This window comes from Pogoniulus pusillus, chromosome 2 (genome assembly GCF_015220805.1).
Source record: "Pogoniulus pusillus isolate bPogPus1 chromosome 2, bPogPus1.pri, whole genome shotgun sequence".
NCBI lineage: Eukaryota > Metazoa > Chordata > Aves > Piciformes > Lybiidae > Pogoniulus > Pogoniulus pusillus.
In genome coordinates this window covers 40,784,318-40,797,951 of record NC_087265.1, presented here as the reverse complement: position 1 = coordinate 40,797,951, position 13,634 = coordinate 40,784,318, and the positions used below count along the sequence as shown (strand labels likewise).

At 50.6% G+C, this 13,634-nt stretch overlaps 2 protein-coding genes across 2 annotated transcripts; one reads left to right on the top strand and one right to left on the bottom strand.

Annotated features, from left to right (window-relative positions):
• Positions 1-1,521: 1,521 nt before the first annotated feature.
• On the bottom strand, positions 1,522-4,524 carry EVX2 (even-skipped homeobox 2). Its single transcript, XM_064167387.1, has 3 exons — positions 4,101-4,524; positions 2,758-3,011; positions 1,522-2,169 (listed from the first exon to the last, which is right to left on the bottom strand). The coding sequence occupies exons 1-3, from the start codon at positions 4,522-4,524 to the stop codon at positions 1,522-1,524; spliced, it is 1,326 nt and encodes a 441-aa protein (XP_064023457.1).
• Positions 4,525-11,725: 7,201 nt separating this feature from the next.
• Positions 11,726-13,460, top strand: HOXD13 (homeobox D13). The gene is made up of 2 exons (XM_064167375.1): positions 11,726-12,383; positions 13,210-13,460. Exons 1-2 carry the CDS (start codon positions 11,726-11,728, stop codon positions 13,458-13,460), a joined length of 909 nt encoding a protein of 302 aa, XP_064023445.1.
• The last annotated feature ends 174 nt before the right edge of the window (positions 13,461-13,634 follow it).

Genomic DNA, 13,634 nt, shown 5'->3' with positions numbered 1-13,634 from the left:
TATCCCCGCCCAAGAAATCTGTCCCATTGGAGAAAAAAAGGAGGGGGGGGTGGTGTGGAGAAAAATAAATAAAAAACCGCGCACAAAGCAGAACCAAAAAAAAAGAAAAAACAAAAACCAAAACGAAACGAAATACCCTGCGATTTGTGCTCACTGAACAAAACAGCACAGCATTTAAAAACGTTTCCTGAAAGTTCATTATTAGAATATGAAAAAATCCAGTGTCTTAAAAATAGAAGTATTTCAGGACACTTATTCGAAATATATAATAGAGGGATTTTTTTTTTTTCTTTTTTTGTTAACGTGTGCTTGTGTGTGTGTATTCATATTCACACAGGGCCTGAACAAGCAATAGCAAGTTAGATGAGGGCTTCAACTCTTCAGAAAAATCTCATTATGTGAAGAGTGAAGTGGCTCTGTAGGGAGCATTATGGAAATATCTGGGTTTGATTTAATGAGGCTCTTCACATTGGTGGAATATCAACTTAGCAGAGAAAAGTCTACCCGGGGCGTCCAAGTTACCAAAATGAAAATTGGCAATTGAGATGATAAGAAAGTGGCTTTCTTGTGCGAAATCACTTCAGGTAACAGAGATAACATTAAATAACATACATTCTATGCACCAAGAACAATGTTTTATGTACCAAGTCTCTTATCTGTCTCTTCTAATGACTTCCCTTAGCGGGTTGTTAGTACTTGACAGCAGGTCTCTGTGCGGGGAACTTTTTTCCAATTCCACATTCAAAGGAGGTCCATCAGAGAACATGATTGGCAATTTTCGTCATAATCTGCACATTATTAGCATCAAAATTGACACGGCAGTAACACTGGTGGTTTTTGATGTGCCTTTCTTCAAGTTCAGGGAAGTCCCTCCAGTAGTAGTGGTTTGGCATAGTAAGTCTCAGTTACCCAGTGGTAGCTTTTCAGAGGCAAAGGTGCAATGGAGATGCGTGAGAAATAAATCCAAGAGCCGTTTTACAGAGAAGTGAAAAAAGACGCTACGAAAAATAATTAAATTTAGAAAAGTGTCTAGAAGGTAAATGCTTCGGAACAACAGCTTACACCTAAAGAGATTCAAGTATTTTCCAGATAGCGTGAGTTATGGTAATTAGAATGCGTGATCTTAAAAAATGCCTCATCCTGTCAATCTTACACTTCCCTGCCCGTTACTGGCCCAACCTCGGCAGCCTTGTTAGCTGCCTCTTGTCCTACTGAAATAGGCGAGATACTTCCCATCTAGTAAACTCAAGCAGAAATAACAACTAAGGGGGGAGGGAAAAAAATGTCTGAAACACATTCCCTTTCGCTGGCTCCCGCCCCCTATGCTCGCCGGTCCGGACACCCGCAGCCCTGCGGAGCCAGCGGCGGCCAGCAGCGCAAGGCGGGGATACCCACGCGGAGGCGCAAGATCCGTGCCCCACCACAGCGGGGAGGACAGCAATTAAAAAATAGATGGAACTATTTGGCCTCTCCTCACGACCCCCCCCTAGAAAAACGACCCCCGGGCCTGGACCGGGATAGTTATCTGGTGAGCGGCGCCTCCTCTCGCTGGTCCGGCGAGGCAACGGCGGCCTTGCTGAGCACGGCTGCCGAGTAGGGCAGGAAGCCGCTCTCAGAGCGCTGTCCCGCTGCCGTGCAGGGAAAGTCGGCGGCGGAGGAGCCCCGTGATCCCAGCGCCGAGGCCGCCGCTGCCGCCGCCGCCGCTGTCTGGCTGCTGTGGCAGCTGAGGCAGGAGCAGGGCGCCGAGCCCCCAGGCGGCCCCGAGCCCGCAGCTGCTGCCGCCGCAGCCGCCGCTGCCGCCGAGGCGGCCGCGCTACTGTTGAGACCGGCGGCAGCCGGAGCCTGGTAGAGGCCTGGGTGTCGGAAGCTGCAGAGCAGCTCGGGGCGGGAGTAGGGATGAGAGAGGGCGCGGAAGGTGTCCAGCGGGCGGATTGAGGTGGCGAAGGGCGCGGCGGCGGCCCCCGAGGCGGCGGCTGCGGCGGCGGCAGCAGTGACCCCGACGTGCGGATAGTAGTGGAGCGGGACATGGGAGTGGAAGGGGTAGGGCAGGCTGCCTGTCGCGGCCGCGTGGGTCATCATGTAGGTGTAGAAGCTGGGGTCCGCCGGGTGGGGCCAGGACATGGCCAGGCGCTGCCGTTTGTCCTTCATCCGCCGGTTCTGGAACCATACCTGCGCGGAGAGACAAGCACATGCGGCCTCAGCTCCGCGGCCCCCCTCACCCGCTCCCGCCGCCAGCACCGGAGGGCACCCACCGACACCCACTGCCAGCGCGAAGAGGCCTGTGGCTACACCACGGTTGCGTTGCTTGTCGGTGACCCCTCTCCTGTCCGAAGCCGCCGCCTGTGACCTTGCCATAAGGCAGCGGTCGGCACGATCCTCTCGGCGCGGTGGGGATCCCTTCTATCTGAATAAAGGTTTTCCCCGCGAGCCGTCCGTCCCGTCCCCCCCCCCCCCCCCCGAGCTATGTCTTTACGGTACCAACGCGCTCATCCCTCCGTGTACAATGGCTGCGTTTGTTTATCTATCTTCTCCTTAGGAAATTATGTTAGCGAGATTAAAGATGGGGGTTGTTTGTTTGTTTGTTTGTTTTTAAATTTGTTAAGTGCGAAGAAGCAAACGGACACAAGGGATGATCGAAGCTAGGTGACCGGCGAGTCCTGCCGCCACGGAGTGAGGCCAGCAGCCCGGCTCGAAGAAGCCGAGCTCTGCGGGGCTGTGCTGGGGCCGGGTGAGCCGGGGGCGCGGGACGTTGCGTACCTTGATGGTGGTCTCGGGGAGGTTGAGGGCGGCGGCCAGCTCGCAGCGCCGCGGCCGCGACACGTAGTTCTCGCGGTAGAACTCCTTCTCCAGTCGGGCGATCTGCTCGCGGGTGAAAGCGGTGCGGTACCGACGCACCTGGTCGGCCCCCGCCGCCGAGCCTCCCAGCGTCCCGCCACCGCTGTGCAAGCTGCCGATGGGGGCAGTGGGAGCGGCGGCAGGGGTGCTGGGAGCCGGGCTGCTCTCCGCGTAGCCTGCGGGGCGAGCGCACAGGAGTGAGAGCGGGCAGGAGCGCGGCCACCTCAACCCACCCGGTGGGAACGGGGCCTGCCTGCCTGTCCTTAAGGCCAGCTGTCAACCTTGCAAATCGCTGCCGCTCACAGAATCGATAAGGTTGAATTTCGGGGGGCTGGTTTTGGGGGACAGTTTTTTCCATAACCGCGTTTTCCCCATGGACGAAGCAGGTTTGATGATTGCAGGGCAGCCGATTACCAGAGAGAGGGGGCGAGGGCAAGGCCGGGGCTACATGCATCTCTACTGGCTACGAGAAGGCCGGTCTCATCGCTAGTCTTGTCCCGGTCGGCTGCGGTTCTTAATTTCGTTTGAGATGAACGAAATAAGAGCAGCCATAAAAGCTTTTTTTTCCCCCTCCATCGTTACGTAGAGGATCTCTTCCTTTCTCTGGCACAACTGGCAAAAACGCATGCACTGTGTCCCCTTGCAAATGTACAGCTCACCTGGCTCCCCCTCCCCAATTACAGCAATAACAACAACCACGTTCCATCGCCATGCCCAGCAAAGCATGGGGAAGGAAACGAGACTGTTTCAAACCCACTGTTGCAAGCAGAGGAAAAATGAACAATGCTAAATTACCCCGAGGTGGACACAGACGGTATGCGAAGGACACACAAAAGCAAATATGGACATTTTCCTTTCACTCCTCTCTCTGTAGTCTAAACTATGTATGTGTATACACATATACATATCTCGAGAAAAGCAGAGAGCTCCAAGAGCGCGAGGAAAAATAAGTAGAAAGCTTCCCTAAATATAGGTGGGTGGATATTTGTGCCCACGTATATTCTGAATATTCCGAATACATACCAATGTATTTAGGCATGTACACAGGTACGCATACGCAGAGGAGCTGCCCGGGCAGTGTGTCTCGGCTATCAGGATAGCACAGTAATCGCAATAATATTTTACAACCTGGAGCTCTGTCTTCACAGAAGAGAGAGCGCCGGTGTAGAGGCGAGCAACTTTGGTGGTGGCAATAGGTTTGCTTTGTTTTTTAAAGTCGATTGGCAAAGGCAGGACTTAGGTGGAGAGGATAAAGGAAGAGTTACCTTTGTTACTGTTTTCCTTCAGCTGGGAGGCAGTCAGGCTGGTTGGGGAGCGGAGCGCAGAGCAGCCCACCTCCACATCACTGTTCATATCTGCCTCTTGAGCAACTTCGGAATAAAGGTTGATTTTCTTCCTGCTTTCCGACGGTGGGATTTCAGGGGAGACGGTGCTTTCACTGCTGGGATGCTGAAGATTGAATAAAGTGTCTATTTCAAATTTGCCTTTGGCGGAGATGTCCCCTATAGCGCTGTGCAGGGAGGCGGCAGTCAGTCTCGGGCTGAGGCGACCACTGTGCGGAGAATTTTCAAGGGCCTCCAGCACCGCATTTCCAGCTGAGTCTGACAAATTTGAGAGCCTTTTGCCAGCTGTAGGGCTGTGCAGCCCTCTCTCCATCAGGATCATCTCTTTTCTTATTCTTTCCATCATCTCAGCTTTATAAAAAATGTCAAAGTTGCAGGGCTGGTCCTGTACTAATGATGAGCTGCAGCAGGGGCTAATTCACATTCAGCCCGGCAAGTGTCTCTAAATATTATTATCTCTTTTTGAGGGAGGCGTAAAAATTGTGGGATGCCAAAGCGAGAGAATGACTGGTCAAAATGACCCATACATCCTTTCTAGCCCGAAATGTCATTCATCAAAAAGTGGTGCTCGTCATTAAGGTACGAATGACGCTGTTCGAATAATCATTTATTGTAACAGGTTTATAAGCAAATAAATACAAGCTCCTGACAGTGGATAATGAAGGCGGCTTCAGAGCAGACAAATATATCCAGGTGGAAAGAAAGAAAGACAAGAAGTGAGGAGTAAAGCTCTTGTCCTTAGCTTGATCAGATCTTGCTTGAATTGCTCTGGGGTTTGGCCTCTGGGGTGGAATTGACAGTCTGATTAATAAAATGAGCTGTGCAACATTTCCCCCTTCATTTAGGTGCATCATTATGCTCTGATTTTTGTTTTGTTGCCTTTTAGGTCCTAATGATGCAGTTTCTTTCTCATTTGTTCTCGGACAGAACTACATGCTAAATATTAGATAATGCTTTTTCTTCCTTATTATTTCTGAGGCCGATTTTAGATCTCAACGCGAGGAAATGCTGGACGAGGACCAGAGGACGGAGAACTTCTTGCCGCTGCTATGCTTTTACTTTCCCCTCATACCTCCAGACAACATTAACACTTTTATTTAGGAATTTTTACTAACATGCCCCAAGCGATCCCTCACACGCCCGACCTTATGCCCAGACCTGACAAGACAGGTGCTGCCGGCACGCACCGATTCGAGTGCACCTAGAGTACTTGCCTGGAGGTTAAACTAAAAAAAAAAAAGAAGGAAGAAAAAAAAAGTTATCATCTATTGTATTGCAATTAAAATATATATTCGTTGCGTCCTTAAGGGCGCATTGTATTTAAATATTATCTCCTTTTTACTTTCTATAATCCTTATCGGTGAACCTACCCTGCAATTTTTCTCCCCTCTGGGGCAATCCTGACTGTTATACGGTGTAATGGGGGACTATGGGGGGGTGTGAGGGGGTGTGGAAATAACCGAAGGGCATTAGATGCTTTTGTGATTTAAAACACTTCGCGGCAGTGTAATTTCGTCCTTCCAGCAGGTTTCTCTACAACCCTCTGCTTTTTCCCTCCCCATCTCAAATTTTAGGCTTTAAAAAATAATTATTATTATTTTAAAATCCAGACAATAATAGATGGGAGTTTGTTGCCTACAGGCTTCGAGATAGCAGACATCACCTCTAACACTCTCTCTCCAAAGTTACCTGTCGCTCAGTTAGCTGATCTCTCCGTTCTGCGCCGGGTTCCTCAGGGCACAGCGTCTCCGCGCTGCAGGGCACATGGGCTGTTGCGCTCCGAGGACGTGACAGTCGGAAAGTCTCCCTTCAGTGATAACTTTGCTAGTAATAATGACGCTGATGGCAACCATTTAAACGAAGATAAATCCTTTGTCGTTAGCATCTCTGGAGTGCGCTTCGATAGCTGCCCAGCCTTTATTCTTGCCGTGATTTTTTTTTTTTTTCACCAACATCGTTTATTATTTAGACCCTGGGAACGTGAGTTTCATCTCCCGGAGAAACACGCCAGTGTTTCCTGTGATTAAACAAGGGATTGATTTTTTGCGAGGAGAGCTGTTCCTGCTAATGTTACACACATCTCTTAGATTCTTGAGGTCTTGACCGTGATTTATAGCTCGAAAATGGGATACTTGTCAGATTTTTTTTAATAACGTGTTAAAAGTCTCCCTAAACATCACACCGAATATTTAGGAAATATTCTAGGCATTGTTTGCAAAATCCAGTCTTCCATTAATAAGCATTTTATGTCAGCCCTTTGAAATGTGAATTTAGACTTCAGTGTGGTGTCCTGCTTTTTACAGCCCCCAAACCAGACAAAAGTAAATATCAACTTTTCCTTGCCTGCGGGCGCGGTGGCGCAGCGGGTCGATGCGGAGAGACGCAAATCAGGACGCAAATCGGAGACTCGCACACGATCCCCCCCAGGGTCCCTGGCCGGGCCGGGCACGGAGGCTCCGCGCTGCCCTCACTCGAGATCCTGCTCGAGTGTTACCGGGAGCAGCGTAGGGGGGCCGCAGGCTGCAGCAACACCGCCCCACCCGGTGTGCCCAGGGGCAAGCTGCCTCGCCAGGGTCCTGCAGCCTCCATCGCGCCCTTCTTCCGAGCACCGACGGTCAGGCAGCCTGGCCAGCGGGGCTGGCGGAAGGCTGCGGCCGGGTTTATTGCTGTCGTTTGGCGCCCTCGTCTGTTTTCTTATGAGCTGTAACAGAGCGAGCTTCTCCCCCTGCGCTTGGTAACCGCAGCCGAGAAGTCATATCGCCCAGGCACTCGTATGTGTACACATCCAGTGGCTGCACAACTTTATAGACTTAGGTCTAAAGGAATGTTGATGCAGCTCTGGAAAGGAGGGAACGCTTTGTGTGCTGTTTGAAGCGGATGGAAAAGATTACTTGAAAATTCCCAATGTGAGAAAAATAAACTATGAGCAAGCATGGTTATAAATTAACCTTATTAAAGTTACGTTATTATTTTGTACTTAAAAAAAATACTGATAGTTTGGCTTATGTACAATGTGTCTTGAAATACAGCTATATAGATGGATTCGTGTAGCAGGGAAATAACATGTTATAAAGTACGTTAAAATAATCTTCCACTAAGTAGTGGAGGTAACAAAGCTCCCTATTCACCCCAAATCCTCAATCTCACTATTAGTTTTCCAAATTTTATATTCCAGTGAAACTAGATGCAGTTACTGCTCCAGTGGTGTTGGATGTTTGATAGGTAGGGGGGCTGTATTTTTTTTGTTTAGGGATTATTTTTGTTGTTGTATCTGGGGTTGTTTGGTGAGGGTTAAGTTTTTTTGCTGTTTGTTTCATTGGTCTTTTTTTGTTGTTGTTGTTTGGTTTGATGGGGGGGACACACGATGTTTATTTTTTGTGGGTTTTGTTGTTGTTGCTGTTTTCTTTTGGATGGCTTTTGGGGTTGCTTTGTTTTGGTTTGGTTGGTTGGTTTGGTTTTTTTGACTTTTTTTGTTTGGGCTTATGTTGTGGGGTGGGGTTTTTTTTTCGTTTTTTTTTTTTTTTTTTCAAAAGCAATAGCGCAGCCTAAAAATCCTTCAGTATATGTTTATAGTTCTTCAAAACCAACAGCTCAGCCTAAAGAACCTCCGGCACATTAGTGGGCAAAGGGACAGGAAGTTCCAGAGACCGCTGAAATATGCGAGGTTCTGTTAGGCACTGTTTACTCAGTTGCTCTCATACGTTTAAATAGCTGTTTAGGCCCATGGCCAAACTTCTTTTCATTTTTACCTTGAAAGTTATTGCTCGAGGCATCAAAGAATATTTCAGTGCCCATGCATTAAAAGAGGTCATGTAACTTAATTGAACTGAAGTTAGTATTAAATGAATGCAAAACTATCTCCGACAGCTTTTCAACCACTCAGAGCCTGCTTGGGAAGGGTTATCTGCTTCTTCCTGTAATGGCGAGTCAGCCTGTCAACGGCGGCTAGGACAGGCACGCAGCACGGGCGGGCTATCCGCGGCAGCGCAAGGACTGCGGCAGCAGACCCCGGGGCGTGCGGGAGTGCGGACAGTTTGTCCCAGTGGGCGCCGCGGGAATGGCACTACCCGGAGGCACTCTCTGGCATGGTGAGAACGCGGAGCGTTGTGGCGGCAGGCACGGCGGCGCCACCTGGCGGTATGGAGGCGGCAGTGAGCGGAGGGGCTGTGGTTGCTGCCCGCTCTACCCTGCCCGCTGATGTTGCCCGTCCTGCCCTCTGGCCCTCCCCACTGACGCTGCCACTCTGCCCAGGCTGTCCCTCCGGAGGTCTCCTGGCAGCTTAACTGCCACGCAGTCCGACTGTCCCTTCCGCTCAGTCTGTATACACAACTATAAAGCATCTTATTTGAGTGTTTAATCCTGATTCTTCGTGAAATGTCACTCGAGAGTGGTGAGGGACACGACACTTGTGGGGGACTGCCCCACAGTCCCTCTCCACACTACCTGGGCTAATGATTAAATAATGCTTTTTGAGGCTACCTTAAAAGTATTAAAATTACAAAGCTTTACTGTGGTCTCAAAGCTACTCTGCCCGTATTTCACTCTGGGTCGCAGCTGAAGCAGGTCGGAGAGTTCGTCCCAGGTCGCTGTCCCCAAGGTCTCCTCTCTGCAGGGAGCAAGTGTGGGAGTCTAGGAGCCTCCAGCATCGTCCGTGCTCAGCTGCCCGTCAAAGATGTTCTGAGGCCATGCAGAGAGTCCCAGGAAAACTTTCTTCAACTCGAAGTGGATTTTTTTAAGTATATAAAGAGATGAGAAGCTATGGCAGAGAGCTGAAGAAAACAACTAGCTAAGTAAAATTTCCCGCCTTGCTGTTATATATTTTCATTATGATAGCTACCACTTTTTTTTCCTTTTTTTAAAAGTTCTTCTATCTGTTACAGTCCACACAAGTTAAAAAGCAACAACAGAACTCAGTGGACACGGGGAAGAAATGGGGGAAGTATAAATCTAATGGTTTTCTCTTGGTTTTCTTTTTCCGTTTGTCCTGTCTCAGTTTGTCCTGGGTGACTTTTCTTTTTCGTTACAGCAAACACTAACAAGAGAAACAACATCCTGAAGACAGTTTCCGTCGGCAAATTCTGCCAAGGTACATGATGAACCGATTTGTTTTTCCTGAGAGGCACCAGAAGGAAGACAGGCAGCAAACACTAAAAATCTGCTCTAAAAGCTTGAGTGGAGTCCTAACTTTGTTAATTAGTGGCAAATGTATTTGAATTATTTTTTTTTTCTTTTTTTCCCCCAAGTGGAAGATAACGGGCGCCGGGGGTGAAGAGCACTGCACGCAGAGGCCAGGCGAGCGCCGCACTTCGCCCTGCCTGCCGTGGAGCAAACTCTCGAAGGGCACTGCACCCCCTGAGCAGGGCAGCCGGCGGGCTGCTACGAACCGCGGCTGAGACAAGGGCCACAGCATGGAGCGCTGCACGGCTCCCGGGTGCGGGACACGTCCTGCCTCTTAGTAAACTGGGTTGATGTTCACAAAGATCCGAACTTGATTCAGGAGCTTATGTTTTATATTCGTGTGCATAATACGCTGCCGTGCAAGTTAGCCCTGTTTTCTACACCCTCCGCAAACCGGCTCATTATGGAACTGATATTATTGATCATAAAGGTGGTTAAAGGCAGAGTTCTCTAGGACAACGCGGGACTCTCGATGAAGCAGAGGTCTCGTCAGGGCTGTCCTCGGTAGGCTTCTTTGTGGCTACACTGTCGTATGCTTTGATGTAACGGAGCTCAAAAAGCTCCGAAACTCTGTGCTTTAGGTGCTTCTTTCTTTCGACGACGTTATTTAAAGTGTCGTGACGAGAGAGAACATTTCATCGCATTTATTGCGAGAGGAAACACAAGGAAAGATAGGAATGCAAATGGAAAGATGTTCAGAGAAATCATGTCTCTCGTTTCTCACGACTTGATTCTGTCAGTAGTGTTTTCACTTAAAAGCTGCTTACAGGGACATAAAGGATGAGAAATTTGTGCCTCCATAAAGCCTCCTCCTAGTTACGTAAGGTTTCATGTCCTGAGGGGAGATAGTGATTCTGCTTATAGCCGAGAGAAACACGTAGTCGCGTCTGACACACTTCTTAGCTGATTATGAAAGATTAACAATAATTAATTGTTTAGAGAGTACTTGAATTCGAACTTGCCGTCCTGTTGTTACTATGATAACTGGCACCCGTTTGTCACTCGTTTATCCCGCTTCCAGAAACTGACAATGATTAATAGACTGAATCAAGGCAGGGCTGCGGGACGGAGGGCTGCTGCGGAACCTGCCGTGCTCCCAGCCGGCACGTTCCCGCCCGCGGCTACCCAGCAGCCCAGGGCAGGGGCCCGCCAAGAGCTACCCGGGTACGCCCAGTCTCGAAATTGTGTCAGCACTGAGCTTCACCTCTATGACGGCTTCCTCCCTTCTCTCCTGCATCTGAGCCTTCGCTGTGATAGTATACACGACTGTATATGAGTTTCAGCGTGTGCGTAATTTCTCTACTCTGTCCCGTGGAGTTGTCGCTTTTCCCAGCAACTTGTTGCCCTCAGTGCCCGAGGCATGGTTTTGCAACTGCAACACATAATCTTGGGGCGACAGGAAATGGCTCAAAAGAGACAGGGGTTAGGGTTGAGGCTGGGACTAGGACTCGTTTGGGGAACTTTATCCATTTCCAGGTCTTCCCACTCCTGCGATTTCCATCACGTCTCAGCATGAGAGTAGAGGGAGACGACAAAAGTCGTCCTGAAGAATAAACCTTCAGTACGAGCAAACGTTGCGTTTTAACTGGGCTGCCTCACCACGGCATGAACTGACACTGCAAGGGGAGAAAAAAAAAACAGAGCTGATGAGTGCCAAGTTGTGCACAGACCCGGTGCCTTTTTCTGGTTGGTAGCAATATCTAAGGAGAGATAAAGGGGGATCTCCCATAGACCGGGAGCTCAGGGGAGCCCTTCTCTCCTATAACAAAGCTTATTCATATATTTCTGGGAAGGAGGAAGGTGAGGAGAGCGGGATACAAAGACTGCGTCGAGCTTTCCCTCATTTCACCGACACAACAATAGGTCCCGCCAGGGATACAGCCAGATACCATCCTGCGGCTTCAAAATGATCAGTGGCGATCGAAAAGTCCTCTGCCGGACCTTTTGAAGCCGCGGACAGGAAGAAGCGGGGGATAAAAGTGACGAGGGTGAGGTTGGCCCGCGGTGGCATCACCAACACCCGCCCAACCTCTCTCCAACGCTGGGGCCGCGCCGGGGCGGGAGCGCGGTGGCTGGGCGGGTGTGGGAAGAGAGGGGGGGCGCTGTTGGTGCTGACAGGGGGGCTGAGAAGCGAAGGGGGCAGTGCGGGCAGCGGGAGGGTCACATGTTCGACGGCAGCCTATGAGCAGCCCCCCGGGCTGCGGCAAACTAATCTGGAGCCGGCCGCCCCCACCCCCGTCCCCCCTCCCAACCTGGACTTCGTTTTTATAAACGTACCGCCAGGATCCAACCTGTTGGAGGAAAATAGCCTTTTGCATCATGCCCGGTTGGGGACTGAACCGCCGTCGCCGCCCGCGATGTGCAAGGCCATGAGCAAAGCAGCGAGCTGGGAGATGGACGGACTGCGCGGCGACAGCAGCGGCGGCGGCGGAGCCCCCGGCCAGTGCCGTAATTTTCTCTCCTCGCCCGTTTTCGGGGCGGCACACACAGGCCGAGCGGCCGCCTCCGCCTCAGGGTTTGGCTACACCGGCGGAGGAGAGCGTTCGGGGGCGGCGGCGAGGCCTGAACCCCCGGCCAAGGACTGCCCGGGCTCAGCCGCGCCTGCCGCCGCCCCTGCTCTCGGCTATGGGTATCATTTTGGCAATGGATACTATAGCTGCAGGATGTCCCATGGGGTTGGGATCCAGCAAAACGCCCTGAAGTCTCCCCCTCATGCCTCCATTGGCAGCTTTCCCGTGGAAAAGTACATGGACGTCTCCAGTCTGACCAGCACGAGTGTCCCCGCCAATGAAGTCTCCTCCAGGGCAAAAGAAGTGTCCTTCTACCAGGGCTATACAACCCCCTACCAGCACGTTCCTGGGTACATAGACATGGTCTCAACGTTTGGCTCTGGGGAACCAAGGCACGAAACATACATATCAATGGAGGGCTATCAGTCTTGGACTCTGGCTAATGGCTGGAATAGTCAGGTTTACTGTGCCAAAGATCAGACACAGAGCTCACACTTCTGGAAATCGTCCTTTCCAGGTACGAGAGGGAAAGAAATGGTCTGATCCGAACCCCCCCGCGCCTCCTCCTCCTCCCCGTCCCCTCCCCCGCCCCCCGGGCTGCCGGGGCGGCCTGCCGAGGTGGACACGCTGCACAGACACTCACAGAGTGGAAAGAAAGCCGGGGACGGTGGATTTTATTTTTACTACTCTCTCCACCAAATCCTTTCCCCCTCCTGCCCCCCCCCCCCCCCCTCGCCCCTACCCACGAGGAAATATCACCCTCTGCTTTCCACCGCGCGAGACAGACCCTATTATCTCCCACGCCACCAGCTCAAGGGTCCTGGAACCCCGTTCCGTGGTCACCGGGGCGGCCTCGGGGTCCTTCTCCTGCTGCTTCCCTCCGTGGCCGGGTTTGCTCTCGCTTTTGCAGTTTGCAGGACGATGGCTCGAAAGCTTGCTCTTCTCTGTTTCTCCGGCTGGCGACTGACCCGGCCCCCGAGCGCTTAAGAGACTGCGAGCAGTGAGCACACAGAGCCTCAAACCACATGCAAACAAACCCGGGAAACACACACCAAAGCGATTTCTGTGTTCGCTGCCAGGACCGACCTGCTCCCGGCCCTACAGCCAATGCCCCCGCCATCCTGCGTGCTCGCTAGAGATGAATGCCTGAAAAGTGATGACAGTCCATCAAGGGTTTGGTGCTTTACTAACGCGCAAATAATGTGGCAGTGTAAATAATAATAAACTGTAAACATACCAGCATTATTTATTTGCCCATGAAAACCAGTGCCCAACAAGTATAGATTAAGCTTTAAACGCCTGTAATAAAATTCTAATTTTTTACATAATGTCTTTTACAATAGGGGACGTTGCACTAAACCAGCCGGATATGTGTGTCTACCGACGTGGGAGAAAGAAGCGAGTACCGTATACAAAACTGCAGCTTAAAGAACTCGAGAATGAATATGCCATTAACAAGTTCATTAACAAGGACAAGAGGCGAAGGATATCCGCAGCTACAAACCTGTCTGAGAGACAAGTTACCATTTGGTTTCAGAACAGGAGGGTGAAGGATAAGAAAATAGTCTCCAAACTGAAGGACAATGTATCTTGATCTATTAGCTGCGGACAGTGATGGATATATAAACTCATTTTATGATCAGATAAAGACTTTTGGAAAGACTTGAAAATATATTTAATTTTTTTCTTCTTCTTCTTCCAGCAGTGGTGAAATCTCGGGAATTGTTTTCCATGAAAGTCAACAATTTTCTCTCAGAGGATGGGAGTG

Coding starts and splice junctions, on each gene's coding strand:
- EVX2 (XM_064167387.1), bottom strand. CDS start 4,524: ATGATGGAAAGAATAAGAAAAGAGATGATCCTGATGGAGAGAGGGCTG. Junction 3,012..4,100: donor GAAGGAAAACAGTAACAAAG/GTAACTCTTCCT, acceptor CTCGCCCCGCAG/GCTACGCGGAGAGCAGCCCG. Junction 2,170..2,757: donor TCCCCGAGACCACCATCAAG/GTACGCAACGTC, acceptor CTCTCCGCGCAG/GTATGGTTCCAGAACCGGCG.
- HOXD13 (XM_064167375.1), top strand. CDS start 11,726: ATGAGCAAAGCAGCGAGCTGGGAGATGGACGGACTGCGCGGCGACAGC. Junction 12,384..13,209: donor CTGGAAATCGTCCTTTCCAG/GTACGAGAGGGA, acceptor CTTTTACAATAG/GGGACGTTGCACTAAACCAG.